General features: G+C 42.8%; 1 protein-coding gene across 2 annotated transcripts in view; it reads left to right on the forward strand.

The window, feature by feature from the left end:
• The window catches only part of adcy2b (adenylate cyclase 2b (brain)), a 93,645-nt gene that overhangs the window by 50,947 nt on the left and 21,207 nt on the right, over nucleotides 1–21,491 (forward strand). For both annotated transcript variants that reach the window (XR_010899233.1, XM_067425549.1), the window contains exons 4-9: nucleotides 2,373–2,522; nucleotides 7,296–7,444; nucleotides 17,260–17,371; nucleotides 17,680–17,807; nucleotides 20,122–20,280; nucleotides 20,610–20,742. Coding sequence is in view for 1 of the 2 variants with exons in the window: in XM_067425549.1 (XP_067281650.1) it covers nucleotides 2,373–2,522; nucleotides 7,296–7,444; nucleotides 17,260–17,371; nucleotides 17,680–17,807; nucleotides 20,122–20,280; nucleotides 20,610–20,742 (831 nt within the window). In the remaining variant the exon portion in view is untranslated. The remainder of the gene's footprint in view (nucleotides 1–2,372; nucleotides 2,523–7,295; nucleotides 7,445–17,259; nucleotides 17,372–17,679; nucleotides 17,808–20,121; nucleotides 20,281–20,609; nucleotides 20,743–21,491) is intronic.

Consider the following 21,491-nt stretch of genomic DNA (forward strand, 5'->3'; position numbering starts at 1 on the left):
GTTTTCGAGCAGAACATTTCCCAATGCAACACACTGCCTCTGCCGGCTTGTCTTCTTCCAACAGTGCATCAGGGTGCTATGTGTTCCCCAGGTAAGCGACACACACACACAGCCATTCACTTGATGTAAAAGAAAACACTCTCCACATGAGACTTGGCCGCCCATGACCCTGTCACCAGTTCAATGCTGTTCCTTCCTTGGACCACTTTTGATGGATACTGACCACTGCAGTCTGGGAACACCCAACAAGAGCTGCAGTTTTGGAGATGCTCTGTCATCTAGCCATCACAATTTGGTCCTTGTCAAACTGGCTCAAATCCTTACACTTGCCCACTTTTACTACTTCTATCACATTAACTTTGAGGACAAAATGTTCACCTTCTACCTAATATATCCCACCCACTAAGAGATGTCGTGATAAAGAGAGAATCAGTGTTATTCATGTCAACTGTCAGTGGTCATAATGTTATCCCTGATCAGTGTATATATTTAAATCACACAAAAATTCGAATTCAAATGCCATCTTTATTATTGCAGGATTCGTAATTTATCTTGCCTTATTGTTTATAGTGTTTCAGTTATTGCAATTAAACCCAATTATATAACACACCCAGCTCTCCAATTGTTTGAAAAAACAGCACACTATTCAATATTGCACTGATATTTGTTCACTCTGACATAAAGCAATAAGCTGCTGAAAGCTTTTCGTGGACTGAACTGAATTCACTTTTCATGAAGATCAATATCTTCAAATCACACATCCCTCTCTAGATCTTTATACTGATTATATATTTCGCTAATGCGCTTACCTCTGCCATTTGAAACTCTAAAGCCATTTGGTTGCTGTGCATATTTTCCTAAAGTGTCTGTGGTCTAGCAGTAATGTGTTTCTGTTCCTATATGAGGCAATTTACTGCATTCGTTACTTGTTTTATACTGTATGCAGATGCTGTATTGATAACACACTGAGTCTCCACATTAAGCTAAATATTTTACATATCCATTATCGGATTGATAATTTTTATACACTTGCTTTGGAATTAAGGCAGGGCTCCAGACTGCGACTAAATGGTTGCATTTTGCAACCTCTTGTCCTGCTGGTGCGACTAAATTTGGTCAACCACCGCAGCGCCCAACTGATAAGAGCTGCTTCACAAATTTTTTGGCCAGAGGCTAGAGAATACAGCCAGTAGTAGGATGCATGTTTTCTACATGTTTTCAACCCGGCCATAGGGATAAGATCTCACTCACAGAATGAAATTGCGCACATCTCTCGGGCATTCATAACGGAGGTGCAGAGCAAAGCAAGTGTTTTCAATTAATTCCTATTAAGTTAAGCTTCCATAGGCATGAACTGAAAATGTGCCAGACTGGACATGCTCCGTGAATGACTGTGCGGCATTGAATGAATGACTGCAGCTGTGCTCGTTTAAGTTATTTAGAATTTAGAATTAGTCCCAATTCGGGAGCGGGTTGCTTAAATTGTGGGTTCATTAGCCTATTATTCTTAATGAGAAACACAACAACAAAACGGTACAATGACAAACTCACTTAAAGGGTTAGTTCACCCAAAAATGAAATTGATGTCACTAATGGCTCACCCTAATGTTGTTCCACAAAAATACATTTTACGGCTTTTTCTCAGTCTAGAAAGCACCAACTTCTAAAATAATATAAAGTTTCTGCTACATAAATTACCCAATTTATATACACATTTATCTTTCCAGTAGTTAAGTATCCCTTTATTATCAAATGAAGCCATTAAGATTTTGAGACCATTAAGATTTATTGCATTGTGACATCATTTTCATGACTATTATTATTATTATTATTATTATTATTATTATTATTATTATTATTATTATTATTATTATTATTATTATTATTATTATTTAAGATAATTATTTCAACATATTTGTTCAATTGTGATTAGAGTTCACATGTCAGAATTCTGCAAAGAATATATTTATATAAAATATATGGTTGGTTGGTTGGTTGGTTGGTTGGTTGGTTGGATGGATGGATGGATGGATGGATGGATGGATGGATGGATGGATGGATGGATGGATGGATGGATGGATGGATGGATGGAGATAGATAGATAGATAGATAGATAGATAGATAGATAGATAGATAGATAGATAGATAGATAGATAGATAGATAGATAGATAGATAGATAGATAGATAGATAGATAGATAGATAGATAGATAGATAGATAGATAGATAGATAGATAGATAGTCAATTAAATGTTTAATTACACTATTATGCAGAAAATGTAACCTTTCTTCTTTTTTTAGGTAACATACAGAGTACAGAGCATGCAGTATCTCAATATACCTCTGACTAAAGTTGTTTATGTGTCTGTGTAGATTCTGGCTAATATCATCATCTTCATCTGTGGAAATGTGGCGGGAGCATATCACAAACACCTGATGGATTTGGCTCTTAAACAGACGTACCACGACACCTGCAACTGCATCAAGTCTCCAATCAAACTGGAATCCGAGAAGCATCAGCAGGTATGACGAGAGGGATGCACAGATTGCCTATACCACGTTGCTTTCAAAGCACAGATAAACAGTGCTGAACTGCGTGGTGCCCGGTCCTTAAGGGAACAGGAAGTTAATATAGGCCTCATTTGGGGAGGTATCGGATAGGTTTGAGCGTGAGTCATTCCTGCAGCTGTATTGAAGATATCATTATATCACTACAATGGGCGGCTAATATTGTGAGGCGGAGGGGGCCGGGAGTTACATTGTCCCAAAATAGCTTTGTTTTCCCCCCAGCACTCTGTTTCCTGATGGATATGGGTGGGGCGGAAGTCTGTACAAGGCCTCCCCCTTGCCTGGGTTAGTTTTGCTTATTGCTGTTTTGTGTGAAATAATGATAAAGTGTTTCTCCGTGGCGATGACTGAGTGAGTGAAATATGAGCAGCGAGATAAAGGCAGATCGCTAGCAGCACTTCTGCTCCATTAGGAATTATCACTTTCACTCTGTGAAATATCAGCCTGTTGAGCACATGCCCCCGGCTCCATTATTCTTTGAATGTTATCGGAGTTGTGTTTTTGGCTTTCCTGGCAGAACAATTACAGAGCGCAAGGCACAGACAATGTTTCACTCACTCACTGCACAACATGATTGAATCTTGTATGTGTGTTCTGTGTGCTGTGAGAACAGAGCTTTTCAGTCAGTTCATCAAATGTCGGTTCTTTCTGCCATATTGTAAAACATCCTGGAGTATTTCCTGCATTTACCTCCTGCGGGGCTGCTCACTGTTTGGTCATTCCAATCAGAACATTAGTTCAGTACAGACCATCAGCCTAATTACGGATATGCCTCATTTTACATTTCAAGGGTGAATACAAAATTAACTTTGGAATATATTTTGACATTAGAAGAGTTCAGGTTTGAAAAATCACAGCACAATATTTGCAAACCCCTAAACTAGACGGATACTCAAATTTATACGTGTGAATAATACCTTAAATCATGTGGTGTGTTGAAAAGAATAAGTAACTATCCACACCATCACAATATTCACATCCACATTTTCTTCAAACTAAAAATCTCTAAGTTATGTACTGCATATGTTATATCCATATGATTGGATGTCCAAAACAATCTTCAAGTTTTGCAAATTAATATTTGTATTATTTTTTAATAATTCTTTAACAGAGCAGAAATCATGCTAATTTATACTGTAGACAAAGAACCATAATGGATTAATGACATCATTTCCTTTAGCAGTCATTCCCCCAGACCACAGGACATGCTGTGTACTTGAACCCATTACTGTGGACAATCTGCTTTGATTTGCCTTTTTTTCTCCTCAATAATAATGCATTAATGGATTGTTAGTTTAAATGTCTTACAACTTTCTCTTAGCACAGCAGTGAAATGTTTTTAAATAATTTCACCTTTTTTCCTGCTGTCACACACCCTATTTTATTTTATTTTCTATTACCTTCATTAATTTAGTTTATTTCATTTATTTAACAAGGACCATACACAACACAAATGTTGTACCAGCGTTAGCTAAATAGATAATTTGCATCTGTGCTCCCTGGGCAGGGTGTCCTCTGAAGGGAAAACAAAGAGAATGAGGAAGAGTGACAGGTTAATAAAGAGAGAAATTAATGGAGTTTTTATGACTCAAACATAATGCCATTCCACATTTCACATTGTTCATAATCTTTGAGTTATTTATTCACTGTAACCCTGTGCTAACCTTTTTTTAAGTGTGAATAATTGCTTGACCCAGGGTCAAAAAATGGACTTCATTAGTGGAACAGGATGGCTGAAATAAAATAATATCCTAATAAATATAGAATGAAATTTAACAATCAGGGTAGTTCATTAGTGGCAGGAGACATATGTTATACTGCTATGATTCGGTTTGTTCATCCACCTCAGTTTTCACCTTCAAATTTTCTCTCTTTCATTCCACCAGCCATCCATAATTTTTAGGGCTTTGTTCTAAATAACAATGTCGTAAACAGAAGACAGAGGATGGTAAGTTCAACAAAGCTTTATTAATGCAAGAAAAGCGAGAGAGGTGAGTAGGTGAATGGATAGCGGAATAAATAAGGCTTATCAGGTGACCACATTTCTTATACTCATTGCAGGTGAACAGAAGTACCGGCTGGTCAGCAAGTATACTGGTGAGCAGGTGAGTAGAAGAAGGGTACTGCAGTGGACAAACAGGATATGGATTATAGAAGTCATTATAGAAGTCGGATCAGAAACAGGTAGGTAACTCAGGTGAGCCTGATGAGACTAGACCAGACAAGGGGTGCATCTCAATCAGCTCCCTAGTTCAGTAGTCAGGGCATTGATGAGTCATAAGTCAATGGGCAGGGAGTTAGCCCATTGACTTATGTGCTGATCAGTGCCCAGACTACTGAACCAGGGAGCTGATTGAGACGCACCCAAGGAGTGAAGGGAGATGAAGGGTGGCTTATGAAGGGGAACTGATGAGTGAGTGCAGATGCTGGTGATCAGAATTCCAGTGGTTGTGAATGATTGGGTGGACCTGGTACTGATGGCTGCAGAGAGGGCATATCTTGCAGTGACAGAACCCTCTCCTCCATGGACGGCTCCTGACAGCCAAAGACGGCAGGGGCGACCTCCACCTCTGGGAGCAGGGCAATTAGAATTTTCTTGATGAAACTGGGTCAGAAATGTGGGATCAATGATGTCGTTGCAGTTCACCTAGGATCGCTCCTCTGGGCTGGACCCTCTTCAAGCTCTGGAGGAGGAGGTACCTCATCAACACCAAATCCTGTGTGGGAAGACAAAGGTTCAGTGAAGGCCTTGAGTAGTGATACATAAAAAAAAGGTGAGATACGATATTTCAGTGTCAGGGTGAGATGGTAGGTGACATGGTTGAGCTGCCTCTGCACTGTGAAAGGTCCTACGTAGAGAGAACTCAGCTTCTGGCAGGGCAGGCAAAGATGGATGTCTCTAGTTGAAAGCCACACCTCCTGTCCCAGACGATACTGATGAGCTGCCGAGCGTCGGACATCTGCCTGAGCTTTGTGGACATTTACCACACTGCCTGCTGGAGTTGGACGAGTGCTGAGTCCCACATCCTTTTGCTCTGCTGGAACAAGTGGTTCACTGCTGGGACTTCCAAGGGCTCGCCGGACCAGGGGAACAAGGGTGGTTGGAAGCCCATCATGGACTGGAACGGAGTAATCCCAGTGGTGGATTGTCGTAGGGAATACTGGACATACTCTGCCCAGGGAAGGAACTGGCTGCTCCACCATGCAGGAGGCAAACAAAGGAACCGGCTGCACCAAAGAACTGCTCTCGTGTTGGTGGCAGTATGACTGCAGATATCTCCCGATCTCCTGGATCTTGCACTCAGTCTGGATGTTGGTTTCAGGGTGATAACCAAATGATAGACTTATGGTGACTCCTAGAAGCTTGAAGAATGCTTGCCAGACTCAGGAAAAAAATTGCGAACCTTGGTCAGATACAATGTCTTCAGGCAGACCAAAAAAGTGAAGACATGCCGAAAAACCCTTGAGGGGAATGAGCTTGCAGGCTTTTGAAAATCCATCAACAATGACGACGATGCAGGTATTGGATTTTGATGCTGGGAGATCAGTCATAAAATCTATCCCCAGATGGGACCAGACACGTTGAGGAAATAGAACCAGCTTGCCTAGAGGTAATGACTTGCCTTGAAGTGTTGGTGATGGCACATAATAAGCACACCTTGATATATCGGGAGACATCATCGATGGCCACCAGTAGAGTTGTCGAAGGAGCAAGAGGGTTTGCTGATTACCTGGGTGTCCAGAGCCCGGAGTCCATGAGGGACAATTGACAGGTGAATGGCACATACATATGCCCCTCTGGACCTCCTGGCAGTGCAGGTTCTGAAATTGTAGCTTGATGGATCTGATCGTCAAGGGCTCACTGGATGGGATTAGCTATAATGGCTGGAGGAAGGATGTTCTCAGGGATGGAAGATTCAGGATCCGGTTGGTTAACGAGAGAGTGCGTCAGCTTTACAGTTACTGTGTCCTGGATGGTAGGTGACTAGGAATTCAAACCGGGTGAAGAATAATGCCCATCTTACTTGATGTTACTTGAGTCGCTTGGCCGGTGATTTGCTCCCTCCAGCCTGTCTCCACTCTTCAAGAGCTAGTTTGATGGCTAGGAGCTTCACGATTTGTCATAATTTTGCTCCCTGCCGGGGACAGCTTCTTTGTGAAGAAGGCACATGGATGCAGTCGTGGAGGATCACCATGCCACTGGGAGAGCACCACACCACACCGCTCCGACCAATACTCATACTACAAATTTCAAAAGAACACCATTTATTTTAAATAAAAATCTTTTCAAAGATTATAAATGTATCTACTGTCACTTTCCATCAATTAAAAAGTGTTTTTTTTTTTTTTTTTTTGAAGGGTAGTGTATCACTATTTCCGCAAAAATATTAAGCAGCAAAACTGTATTCAGTATTGATAATAGGAAGAAATGTTTCTTGAGCAGCAAAATCAGCATATTTAATGATTTCTGAAGAATTTCTGAAGCAATGATGCTGAAAATTCTTGACAATCACAACACAATCACATCAATAAATTACATTTTGAAATATATTAAAATTGAAAAATTATTTTAAATTGTAATAATTCACGTTAAATTATTATATATATTTTTTTACTTTTGGCCAGTATATCGATAATCCAATTTTGAATTAATTTACAAACATAGCCGGCTGCCGGAAACCATTTAAAGGAATGGTGTATAACAATCCTCCTCTCTACAACCAATAGGAGCGCCTTTTGCTGTCCCTGCTGCCCGCCCACATCGCGAGAGTGATGAAGGCAGAGATCATTCAGAGGCTGAAGGGTCCTAACTTCGGCCAGGCGGAAAACACCAACAACTTCCACAACCTCTATGTACAGAGACACACCAATGTAAGGTAGGATTTATGACACACATACTAGTGTATCTGTGCATTCAGCTGATTCATTTTAGGCAGCCTAGAAAAAATATATACATATATCCAGTGTTGCCACAGTTACTTTGAAAAAGTAATCTGATTACTGATTACTGATTACTCCTTTAAAAAGTAACTTAGTTACTTTACAGATTACTTGATTTTAAAAGTAACTAAGTTAGATTACAAGTTACTTTATTAGTTACATTCAGCAGTTGCCGACAACACCCCTGCCGCCTCAAAATAGAAATGACAACCGTTTTTGGCAACACACTTTATTGCATTTATGCCCTGACGGCCCCAACTTTTTTACGCCCCTTTTTTTAGGCTTCTCCTTCGTTTTATATTTATTTTAATAATTAAAATGAACAATGAGATGTGCTGGTGGAAACAACATGAGACCATGATAGCTTGCGCCACTGTCAAGATATGGCTTGCGCAGGGTTAAAGATCCGTTTCTTCAGTGCAGCTGCTAGAATTATGGCCTTTTTACTACTGGTTCCTTCATTCGTTTTCTCTGACCAGGTAGGCCTATCTATCTGATTGCGAAATGACCAGGAGTAGGCCTAAATGCCTTCCGAGAGTCTTTCGTATTTAATTCCGATCACTCAAACAAACCAATTCAGAAGGTGCATGAAAGCATTTCAAACTAAACCGGACAAATGTAAATATATCTGGTTGTTTAAACCACATGTGTAAATTTTACTCCTGGCAAATAATTAAAAAATAAATGTGTGAGAGCGTGTTATGTTGTAGTCAGATAGATATGATGGTGCTACTGCAACATCGCTGCAAATGAGTAAAGCAAGCCAACGCATATGGCCGTAAATGAAACTTTAAAATAAGTCACACAAAACACAATCATCTTCAATATAAAATAATGAGACTAATGATCTTACCAGTGCTTAGGTCGCTCTCTCTCATATTGCGATCTTTGAATTTGAAATGAGCTGCTGAATAAAATGCTGGAATCTTTTGCTTTGTTGTGAAGTCCGTTAAATGAGCATATACCGCGGGAATTGAAGATCGGATTTATATTAATTTTGCTGAAGTGTAAGGTAGGCTATAAGACAACATGTACTTTTTTTTTGTTAAGATTGTGTAGCCCGTTTCGTTTTTTTTGAGCGCCGTTGCGAGCAGTAGGCTAATCTATCAGCCTGCCTCAGCTCGTCAAAAATGCCTTTGTGGTGGTATAATAACTAGCCTACTTTGTTTTTGATGTCAAAGTAGTTATATTTCGTTTCGTTTCTTTTTTAAGTTCATTTAGAAAAATGTTTAGAGCAATTTTTGTTTGTTAAATTAAAGTTTTAATTTTTTTATGTGACGACCCAGTGAGTTAACCGCATGTTTAATAGCCTAGTCTCTCAAACCAACTCTTGAATTGTCTTGCCTATATAAACTTTAATTTAACAAACAAAAAATTGCTCTGAACATTTTTCTAAATTAGGATAATAAAAAAACGAAACGAAAAATAACTACTTTGACATTAAAAACAAAACTGAACTATTTTAATGGCTGCAACAATGTAAAAAGTAAAATAAATAAATAAAAAACACGGCTCCAGAATTTTGATAAGCTGTCGGTTTTAACTAAGGAAAATGACTAAAATAGTAACTCACAGTGACTTGGATAAGTAACTTTAATCTGATTACTGGTTTGGAAATAGTAACGCGTTAGATTACTCGTTACTGGAAAAAAGTAGTCAGATTAGAGTAACGCGTTACTGGCATCACTGCATATATCCTATATACACTGCACCTGATCTCCACTGAGTTGTCCTACCCTCAATAGATTCTGTCAAAACATCCTGCCCTCCTTCAGTCTGCACACAAAAACAAGCTATTCATCAACCTAGATACAAGCAGCTCTCGTCTAAAAGAGCCTAGACACTTTTGTATGCTTCTGCTAAAAAATAGAAGCAAACACATCTTCTGCTATATGGGGCAAACCGTTGAAGAGACTCTTCATCAAAACGCAAATGTAAATTTGTTAATTGCACTGTCCTTCAGTATTATTTTGCTGTTTTTAAAGCAATGCTGCTGCTGCTTTGAAGTGGTTCTCTTTCCCCTTTTAATTTTTTCAGTAAGTCTTTCTGAATGGCACATCGACGTGTTAACAAGTTAATGACTTTGTGATTAAATCATTGAATCATTTACTTAAACCAATTAATTTAAAAAAAATCCTGTGAGTTAGTCATTCAGTCATTCACTCAATGATTCATTCAAAAACACAAGAATGCAGCGAGTTACTTTATTTATAAATAAGTCATAGAATCATTTACTTATCCAATTCATTCAAAAATACAGATTCATTCAGGAGCTAATTAAATGTCTGTCTTCATGAGTGAGTCATTGATTCGCACACTAAAGTAATTTATTCATTCAGTAAGCACTACTGTGTATTGCTCTGAGATTTAACAGTTGATTTTGCTTCTCTTTTTTTCCCTTTTTTTCTTTTTTGCTGAGAAAAAGAAATCTGCTAAAATTGTATCTGAAATGTATGTTTCTCAGGATTAATTTCTGGTTTATTGAACTTTCGTATAAGATCATTATCACACCTTCATGCTGTTGGTTTAAAGGGGACCTATTATGCCCTTTTTACAAGATGTAATATAAGTCTCAGTTCCTAGAATGTGTCTGTGAAGTTTCAGCTCAAAAGACCCCACAGATATAAGTGTATTATACAATGTTGTAAATTCCCATTTTTCAGTAGAAGGAAAAACGTCTCAGGTTACGTATGTAACCCTAGTTCCCTGAGGGAACGAGACGCTGCGTCGAAACGCTGTGAGAACGCCTCTGCGTTAATGCGTCGGGAAGCGCCTGTAGAACCATTCCATCGGAAAAAAGATTGATCGTCGGCGTGATGACGTCATCGACCGGAAGCTATAAAGCGTCCGTGAAAACAAACAGGAACTAACTTCTGATAAAGCCTGAAGTAAGTGATCACGGACACGCCGGGAGTATGGCAGAGCGACGTAGCGTCTCGTTCCCTCAGGGAACTAGGGTTACATACGTAACCTGAGACGTTCCCTTACGGGGAACTCGAGCTGCGTCGAAACGCTGTGAGAACGCTTATACCCACATCGCCATAGGACCAAGTGTCTCGTATGTGTGAAGCCGAAGCGCACACGGTTACGAGAGAACCTGTGCCCCAACAGTAGATGCCAGGTCTAGCTCATAGAACCTGACGAAGGTTAACGGAGACGACCATCCGGCCGCGTTACAAATATCGTGGAGGGAAGCCCCCGACAAGAGTGCTTTTGAAGCAGCCATACCCCTGGTTGAATGCGCCCGGACAGCCAGTGGAGACGGCTGCCCGGCCGCTTCATAAGCAAGTGAGATGGCCTCGACCACCCACTTGCTCATCCTCTGCTTGGATACTGGAGCCCCCTTCTTAGGGGGTCCGAAACAGACAAATAATTGATCAGATTTCCTCCACAGGGCAGCTCTGTGGACGTATGTATCCAGTGCCCTCACAGGACACAGCAGATTTAACCTTTCCTGGTCTGACGTCTTAAACGGAGGAGGACAGAAGGCTTGTAGAGTGATGGGGCCCCGTGGGCTCGTAGGAACCTTGGGGACATAACCCGGCCTGGGATGCAGAAATGCTTTCACCATCCCCGGCGCAAACTCTAAACATGAGGGCCCTACCGACAGGGACTGAATATCTCCTATTCTTTTAAGAGACGATATGGCCACCAGAAAGATGGTTTTTAGGGTGAGGAACTTGTCCGAAACCTCCTCCAGAGGTTCGAACGGTGGTCCGGACAAGCCCCTCAGAACAATGGCCAAGTCCCATGCTGGGACCCTCGAGTGCATAGCCGGCCTCAACCTTAAAGTGCCACGAAGGAAGCGTGTAATTAGAGGGTGTCTTCCCAAAGACACTCCACCGAAAGGGACGTGGAAGGCACCCAAGGCCGCCACGTACACCTTTATTGTGGAGGGGGTCAACCCTGCCGAGAACCTTGCCTGCAGGAACTCCAGCACTGTACCAACCGGGCAGTTAACTGGGTCCCACTGGCGTTCTCTGCACCATGCTGAGAAAAGTCTCCATTTCAAAGCGTACAGCTTCCTTGTGGACGGAGCTCTGGAGTGCAGGATGGTCTCTACGACCTCGGCCGAGAGACCTTCCTCTATGAGCCTAGCCCCCTCAGAGGCCAGGCCCACAGTTTCCACATCTCCGGGCGTGGGTGCAGGAATCTCCCGCCCGCCTGAGAGAGTAGATCCCTCCTGGTCGGAATCTCCATCGGAGAGCCTTCCAGGAGAGATATCAGGTCCGAAAACCATACTCGGGTCGGCCAGTACGGAGCCACTAGAAGTACCTGGGCCCCGTCCCGGCGTACCCTCTCCAGAACTCCTGGAAGCAAGACAATCGGGGGGAAGGCGTACAGAGGCAGCCTCGGCCACTCCTGTACCATGGCATCCAGCCCCAGCGGGGCCGGATGGGTCAGAGAAAACCACTGCGGGCAGTGGGAATTCTCCGCCGAAGCAAATAGGTCTATTTCCGCTTTCCCATAAACCTTCCACAGGAGCTCCACCACCTCTGGGTGGAGTCTCCATTCCCCGGGCCTCGGCCCCTGTCTCGACAGGCTGTCTGCTTCCTGATTCAGGGCCCCCGGGATATACACTGCCCTGATTGACAGCAATTTCCCTTGGGCCCACAGGAGGATCCGATGTGCCAATTTGTCCAACGGACGAGACCTCAGACCCCCCTGGTGATTTATATAGGCGACCACCGACGTGTTGTCTGTCCTGACTAGCACGTGGTGGCCCCTGAGGTCGGGCAGGAACTGTTTCAATGCAAGAAACACTGCGAGCATCTCTAGCCGATTTATGTGCCAGTGCCGCTGATGTTCCTGCCATAGACCCTGGGATGAGCGACCACTCATGGTCGCCCCCCAGCCCGTGAGAGAGGCATCTGTCGTTAGCGTTACGCGACGAACATGAGCCCCCAACACGGGACCCTGAGATAAAAACCCCGGGTTTTTCCACATGACCAAAGCACGTAGGCATCGCCGCGTGACTTTGATCGTGCGGAGCGGATTTCCCCTCGGGGAGAACCCTTTTGTTTTGAGCCACCACTGCAGTGGCCTCATGTACAGTAGGCCAAAAGGTATCATGTTGGACGCTGCTGCCATGAGACCTAACAGTTTCTGGAACTGTTTCACAGTGACGGCCCGGCCTAGCTTCTGTTCTTTGACGGCTGCCAGGATCGATGCTATGCGTGTTGGCGATAATTGCACCCGCATAATTACCGAATCCCAGTTCACACCTAGAAAAGTGGTTCTCTGAGCCGGAGAAAGCACACTCTTCTTGGCGTTCAGCCCCAACCCCAGCTTCGACATATGGGCGAGAACAGCATCTCGATGCTGAACCGCCATCTGCTCTGTATTCGCTAGAATCAGCCAGTCGTCGATATAGTTCAGAATGCGGATGCCCTGCAGATGCAGCGGCGCCAGAGCTGCATCCACACACTTGGTGAACGTGCGGGGTGACAGTGCTAGACCGAAGGGAAGTACCCGATATTGGTATGCCTCTCCCCCGAAGGCAAACCTCAGGAACTTCCTGTGATGTGGAAGGATGGAGACATGAAAATACGCATCTTTGAGGTCTATGGTGACAAACCAATCCTCCGACTTGATCTGTGATACAATCTGTCTGAGTGTAAGCATCTTGAATTTGAGCTTGGCCACCGAGCGATTCAATAGCCGCAGATCTAATTTCGGGCGTAAGCCCCCATCCTTCTTCGGCACGATGAAGTAACGGCTGTAAAAGCCAGACTCCCTGCTGGGAGGGGGAACCCTCTCTATAGCCCCTTTTTGCAGGAGTGTCTCTACTTCCTGTGCCATTACCAGAGCCTGCTCCGGGCCCACCTCTGTAGGTAGGACACCACAGAAAGGAGGTGGCCGACTTCTGAATTGAATGGCGTACCCCTTTTCTATTATCTGCAGGACCCAATGAGATATATTTGATAGACGTTTCCACTCGTCTAGAAAATCTACTAAAATCTACTAAGCTCTGTTTTTGTTGAGCCCTATGTGAGGAGCTCGTACTCGGTTTGGGCTGCTTGATGGTATCGGCAGCAGCCCCAGGGACCTGGACCCGGAGAGGGAGGAACTGCTTGAGCGCCGCAGCTTGCTTTTTCGACTCCTGGAACCTCTCGGTGACAGTGTGGACTGCGTCACCGAAGAGGCCTCCAGGAGAAAGCGGAGCATCAAGCAGGAAAGCTTTCTCCCTCTCCTTGATGTCTGTGGGGTTCAACCAAAGGTGTCTCTCCGTGGCCACCAATGCTGCCATGGAGCGGCCAACACATCTGGCCGTCTCCTTGGTGGCCCGGAGAGCTAGATCAGCTGACGTTCTTAATTCAGCGACAATATCTCCCCCCACAACATCACTACCATCCAGATCCCTCAGCAGGTCAGCCTGGTATGCCTGCACGATAGCCATCGTGTGCAGGCATGCAGCCGCCTGACCCGCTGCCGAGTACGCTTTACCCACCAACGCCGACGTTGTTTTTAGAGGTCTGGTGGGTAAAGTCGGGGCCTTAAGGGACGATGCCGAGGAAGGCGAGAGATGGCTCGCAAGCGTCTCTTCAACCTTTGGCATCGCCCCATAACCATAATGTTTCAGCCCGGCGATGTTACTGTAGACCGAGGTCTGCGGGCTGAAAACTCGATATGATGCCGGTCTCCTCCATGATCTTGCCATCTCGGTGTGCAAGTCAGTGAAGAACGGCAGGCCTGGCCGCTGAGGCTCTGAAGCGCGAGACGGCAGGAATCGTTCGTCTAATTTGCTGTGACGCTTTCTTCCTGCCTCAGTTCTCTCAGTGGACCAGTCGATGTTTAATCTGGCCACTGCTCGCGTCAGAACCTCAACTAGCTCCTCACTAGCAGGGGACTGAAGTGGCGAGTCTTCAGTCTCGATGCTTTCAACGTCCACCTCCTCAGAGCTGGACAGATGAAGCACCGGCGACTCTCTCGGGGGGGAAGAAACCGCCATGCGTGCTTCCATGCCCCGAGAAGAGCCGCTGGATGGAGCAGGTGAGGGCAGAGATAAGGCAGCGCCCATCTCTAACCCCTCTGCAACATCCAATTGTGATCCCCACGACTGCAGCCTCCGCTCCGCCTCGGCGGCAGCGGGACCAGAGCCGCGGGGAACACGAGCCGAGGCACCCTCCTCGAAGAGTGCCCGGCGGGAGCGCAGCGTTCTCAGTGGTAATCGCTCACAATGCTCGCAAGCAGCCCCCTCGAGGGCTGCCTGGGCATGCTGCGCTCCCAAGCATGCAACACAGAGAAGGTGTGTGTCCCCGCCCGTGATGTAGCGTGGGCAGGGAGGAACACACTTCCTGAAATTACAGCTCTCACTCGCCATCTCTATCTATCTTATTTTCTCTTTATTTTTGTTAAACTAGTGATATTTAACAAAAAGGGTGGAAAATCTCTGGATATAGACAGACAAAAACACCAAATAGACAGACAGGTTCACACAGATCGCTTGCTGAAGGCTCAGAAGCTAGTTCCTGTTTGTTTTCACGGACGCTTTATAGCTTCCGGTCGATGACGTCATCACGCCGACGATCGATCTTTTTTCCGATGGAATGGTTCTACAGGCGCTTCACGACGCATTAACGCAGAGGCGTTCTCACAGCGTTTCGACGCAGCTCGAGTTCCCCGAAAGGGAACATGCGTTTATATTTTCATGCATTTATCTTTAAATGCAAATAGCAGCTGCTTTCTACTCAGCTTTCCAGAAGAGGGCGAGGTCTGTACAGTTCATGCTTCAGATACTCTGCCAAAAACGAAAACATCTGTTTTTTTTTATTATTATCATCTCTATCATGATCATGCTTACGTAACATTGCAATTCTTCATCATCATAATGTATGGTTTTCTGAGTGCACACATTTGAAGCACGCAAACAGAAAACTAGCTTTCAGGTGGCGCGTCTTTCTTGTGAGTATTAAACTAACTTCTCTTTCATGTCTTATTGGGCTTAAATATACGCAAGGTTATGTCAAAAACACACATTCACACACAATGGTTATGTCTGTGAATGTAAACAGCAAGTAAAGAAATATATTTGATCTGGGTATTAAAGTGAAAGCAGTGCAATATACAGTACTGCTAAACATGTTGTTAGTATGAATCAAACAAAAGAAAAACAGCTGCTGCTGCTGTTGAAGGTGGGCAGGGCTTAAGCATATGTGACATCACATTGCATAGAAACCGCAGAAACCGCCTTTCTGCGATGGTACCACAAGCCTCCACTTGTTAGCTGAGCGAAGGCTTCTGGTGGGGGTGTAGACTTGTAGGACAGGTCTAAGTATGCGGGTGCTGAGCTTGTGCTGGATCCATAAGCAAGAGTCAGAGCTTTGAACTTGATACGGGCAGCAAGTGGTAGCTAATGCAGAGAGATGAAGAGAGGTGTGACATGAGCCCTTTTGGGCTCATTGAAGACAAGACGTACCGCAGCGTTCTGGGTCATTTGCAGCTGTTTGATTGCACATAATGGAAGTCCAGCCAGAAGCGCAATGCAGTGATCAAGTCTAGAAATTACCAGGGCTTGGACAAGAAGCTGTGGGTAATCAAAGATGAACCTAGCTAGATGGTAAAATTGTGTTAGGGTCAGATTAGCAGGGAAGAAGAGCAGCTCAGTCTTTGCTAAGTTGAGCTGCAGGTGATGTTTTTTTTTATCCATGCCGAAATATCCGCCAGACAGCTTGAGATTCTTGCATGTACTGTGGGATCATCTGGTTGATATGAGAGGTAGAGCTGTGTGTTATCGGCATAACAATGATATGAGAGGTCATGTGCCTGAATGATGGGTCCTAATGATGTAGTGTAAATGGAGAAGAGGTCTGAGCACTGAGCCCTGAGGAACCCCCGTGGTCAGTTGATGTGCTTTGGATATCTCCCCTCTCCAGGTAACCTTCAAAGAACTACCTTTAAGATAGGACTCAAACCAGTGGAGAGAAATCCCTGTGATGCCCAGTGATGAGAGGGTGGACAGAAGAATCTGATGATTCACAGTGTCAAAGGCAGAAAATAGATCAAGGAGGAATAGGACTGATGATTTGGAAGCAGCTTTTGCCATCCGCAGGGCTTCAGTAACTAAAAATAATGCAGTCTCAGTTGAGTGGCCCTTTTTGAAACCCGACTGGTTTATGTCCAGTTGATTAGACTGTGAGAGGAAAGATGAGACCGGGGTGAAAACAACTCATTCAAGTGTTTTCGCTATGAATGGTAGGAGAGAAACAGGTCTGTAGTTCTCTACAAGTGAAGTGTCTAATGTGGGTTTTTTAAGCAGTAGGGTTACCAGTGCCTGCTTGAATGTGGTAGGAAAGATGCCGGTGCAGAGAGATGTGTTGATGATGTGTGTGAGTTGGAGTGTATGGGAGATGGCTTGTAAGGTGTGAGGGGATAGGATCTAGAGGGCAGGTGATGGGATGGCTGGAGAGGAGAAGTTTAGATACTTCAGCCTCAGTGAGTGTAGAGAATTTTTAAAAAAAGTGTAGAGGATTAAAAAAAGGAGTGGGTAGATGTGTACCATTATAGAGTGGATGTGTATGCACTGCTGATACACATTTATGTTTGAAATGTGAATTTTGCATAATATGTCCCCTTTGAATACCAGCTCAGCCGCTTGTTTAAGGATTAGATATTTCTACACAAGACAAATGCTTATTAAGGAAATTATTATTTGCAAGGTGTGTAATATTTGCATTACAAAATAATCAATTCACGTTCTTTACCAGTTTGCTTAAGTCTCCTTTTGCGTTTTCTTTAACATTTTCCACAGCATTCTGTATGCAGACATTGTTGGATTCACACGTCTGGCCAGCGACTGTTCACCTGGAGAACTAGTCTACATGCTCAATGAGCTCTTCGGCAAATTTGACCAGATAGCCAAGGTATCATAAGTCCTAACAGGCATAGGAGACACTAGAACTTGTCATACTTTATAGTACAGTAGTGGCCAAAAGTGATGTCGTCCTAGGAAAATCTTCACCCTTTATTCCAAAAAATGGTTTACATGTTGTAAGCATATTGCATAGTTGTGCTTGGAGTCAATTGTTTTATTCATGACAACACAATTAAACCTGCCAAATTGTGATGACATCATTTTTGGCCAGGCTGAGAACCAACAAGGTATTAATGTTTTTTTTTCCCCTGTGTAGAATGTAATATCTGCTACACTGTCTAATTTGGTTTGATTCAGGATAACGAATGCATGCGGATCAAGATTCTGGGCGACTGCTATTACTGTGTGTCAGGGCTGCCGGACCCTTTGACCGACCACGCCAATAACTGTGTGAAGATGGGGCTGGACATGTGTGAGGCTATCAAGTAAGAGAGCACATTGTTTTTCACAAACACACATAATTATTACACAGCTCCATGAAACAGTACATTAATTGGTTTATCACAGCAATCTGCACTAAAATATATTTGTTCAATAACCGCTAAATGGTCTAACTGACCTTTGTCTCAGGAAGATTCAGCTGTGTTATTTAAATGTCTGTGCAAATATGGTGTAAAAGTAAGTATTGATAGGCAAATTTAACCAACATTTGGTAAGGCTTACAATGTGCTAAAATGGGGTGGGGGTCCCATAAGCCAGTGCTTATCAGGGTTTATTTTGAGATAATGCATGTTATCCCCTAAATATCTTCCCATTTCTTCATTAGAGCAAAAAGACATATTGAATTGTATGTACTATAACTTCCTAAACCACTACACATGAGATGTTTGTAACATTATGCCCTTTCATCATCTACCAGGGACCATTTCTGTGCCTTTTTTTTCCCATGGTGTACGTCTTTTCAAGCACTACTCTCTAAGGCTAAAATAAGCTGAAATAAGCTCTGAGGCTGCATACTCAAGAGGCTCAGATGTGTGATATTGTTGAAACCCACACATTCTCATTTTCCTCTCTTTTTCCATCTCAACGTGCAGCCCCTTTTTCCAGTCTCTTTCACGATTCCTCACTCATTCTTCATTCTTCCGCTCTTCTGCTTCACATTTGCTCTCTGTAACGTTTTTTTTTTTTTTTTTTTCACACTCACACAAACCCATTTGAGGAGGTAATTGAGGACCCTCCAGTGTATTTTCCAACATGACATAGCTCAGGCTGAGGGGCTCTTAGAAATAAATATGGTGTGTGACAGGTACACTGAAATGATGGCAGCAACAGAGATGCCATGCACCTTTTTATTTTATTTTATGTTTTTATTTTTATTTGAGGGAGCACCAGCTTTATTTTGTTTTGTTAGCAACACACATACAAACACACACTTTTGTTTTGGTGAAATGTGGGGACATTCCATAGGTGTAATGGTTTTTATACCGTACAAACCTTATTTTCTATCCCCCTACACTGCCCCAGGCCCTAACTTCTTAAAAAAATCTCATCCTGTATGAATTATAAGCCTTTTGAAAAGTGGGGACATGGGTAATGTCCTCATATTTCACCTTCTCCTTGTAATACCTATATCATACCCATATCATTATACACATTTATGTCCTGATATTTAAAAAAAAAACACACACACACACCTCCTGGAGATTCCAGAAAGCAGGTTATGTGACATGGGTACGTTTAAGGGCAAGTAAGCAGATAATCTCAACTTTTGGTTTCAAAAATGGAGTTAACTTTCAGGGTATGTAAGTAGCCATAGCTTCAGAGCAGGTTTTGTTCCAGGGTTTGTTTGCTTAAGAGGTATTCAGATGTGTTTTATATAATTAATATAATCTGCATTTAGTTAATTAGCATCAAATAAACAATTGCTCTTAGAGGAACACTCCACCGTTTTAAGAAATAGGGCTTATTCAACTTTGTTCCTACATTTAGATATGTGGGCAAATGCATTTTTTGTCTCAGTGCATGCATTGTTTTAGTTTGGCAGGGTCACCGCTAGCTATCTTAGCATAATGAATGGAATCCTATGTTGCCAGCTAGCATGTCCAGAGTAAAGGGGATAAAAAAAAAAAAAAAACTAATTAGTTCTTGTGGCCTGCATATTCACAACGAATACAAATAGCAATGCAGATTAAGACTAGACGATTTCCTAGGCAGATATTGACTGGGGACTATATTATGGGGAAGCACAGGCGAAGCACTGCTACTTGGGCACAGATATATCAAGGCTATCATCCTCACTTCCTCTGGCTGTTGAGTGAAGAGCGATCGCAATCGTGATATCTCTGCGCCCAATTAGCAGTGCTTCGCCTGTGCTTCCCCATAATATAGTCCCAAATCAATATCTGCCTAGGAAATCACCTAGTCTTAATCTGCATCGCTATTTGTACTCGTTGTGAATACGCAGGCCACAATAAGTAATTAGGTGGGGGGGGGTTGTTTTGTTGTTTTTTTATCACTTTTTCTTGAGACACGCTAGCTGGCAAAATAGGATTCCATTCATTATGCTAAGCTAAGCTAGCGGCGATCCTGCCAAACTAAAACAATGCATGCACTGAGACAAAAATGTATTTGCCCACATATCTAAATGTAGGAAAGAATTTGAATAAGCCCTATTTCTAAAAACGGTGGAGTGTTCCTTTAAGCAAACTAACCCTTGAACATAACCTGCTCTGGAGTAACGAATAATAAAGAATGAGCAGGTGTGTCCAAAACTTTTTTAAACTGTATCTGTTATTTTAGGAAGGTAAGAGATGCTACGGGTGTTGACATTAACATGCGTGTTGGAGTGCACTCTGGGAATGTTCTTTGCGGCGTGATTGGCCTTCAGAAATGGCAGTATGATGTTTGGTCACACGATGTCACCCTGGCCAATCACATGGAGGCAGGGGGTGTACCTGGGTAAGATAAGCATATGACTTTTGTTTTCCATCCTTTTCAGGATTTTCACATATTTGCTACAAGTGCTATTATGCTCATGGAGGGTTCTTGACGTTAATAGAAATGCTCTTTTGAGAGTACAATGAATGTGCTTTTGTCCTACTAATGAATGTTCTGTTGAATAACCCCAAAAAATAACAGAAGCGTAAAGAGCTACATTCATTTATCATATCTTAACTCTATTGTCTCTGCAGGCTTTGGAACATTTGTGGAAAACTCATATAATGCACCTGTTTTTGTAAAGTGTGCTTTCATTTGCCAGCATGTAATAGTTGTGTGCTCCTCTCCAGACGGGTTCACATCTCTTCTGTTACACTGGAACATTTGAAAGGGGCATATAAAGTCGAGGCTGGCAATGGACAAAGCAGAGATTGTTACCTGAAAGAGCACGGCGTCATCACATACCTAGTCATCAATCCAAAGGTAAAAAAAATAAAATCTATTTTCATAAATAAAATTATAAATAACAAAAATACTTCACTTTATTTACTCAATAATCACTTTATTTAAACAAAAGCATTAATCACATCCAAACAAGCCTGCTGTATGATATTTAATGTATCATATTACAATATGTCTAGTTATTCAACTACTTTGCTAATTTGCATTGCATTCAATTACCCTTAGTGCTAATTAGCATAATTACACAATTTTGACTTTGCAGTTACACAAATGTGTCTTTGTGGTCACATGTGACAACCCTGGAAAGACTGTTTATCAAAACTCAAGTTCAAGGGTACGGGCATCTAAACCCAGAACATCCATCCATTGAGATGTGTGTGGGCTTTTCAGCCCACAGATATCATAATGCCTGGCATTATATATTCATATTACTATGGCTATTCTTTTATTTATCCAGTGCTTTATTTACTTTTCAACAATGCATTTGCTTTGCCCGAGGTAACAAAAGCAGCAAATCTTTCTCATAAGAGACTCGTACATTTATTTCTGTTCGGTTTGAGCCTCTCGGCCCTCTTATCATAACAACCCACTGCACACCCACTCCCCCCACATTCCCATTATGATGACTGAATTTGAGTTTGGAGGGCTTTTGCTTGTTTGTTTAGTTGTTCTCATATGTATTTGAGGGGAAGGGTTTTCTAGCTTCTGGAGTCAAGTACCATCAAATATGGTACAAAAATATATATACCGGTATTCTATGTTCTGAAGAT

This window comes from Pseudorasbora parva, chromosome 19 (assembly GCF_024679245.1).
Source record: "Pseudorasbora parva isolate DD20220531a chromosome 19, ASM2467924v1, whole genome shotgun sequence".
NCBI lineage: Eukaryota > Metazoa > Chordata > Actinopteri > Cypriniformes > Gobionidae > Pseudorasbora > Pseudorasbora parva.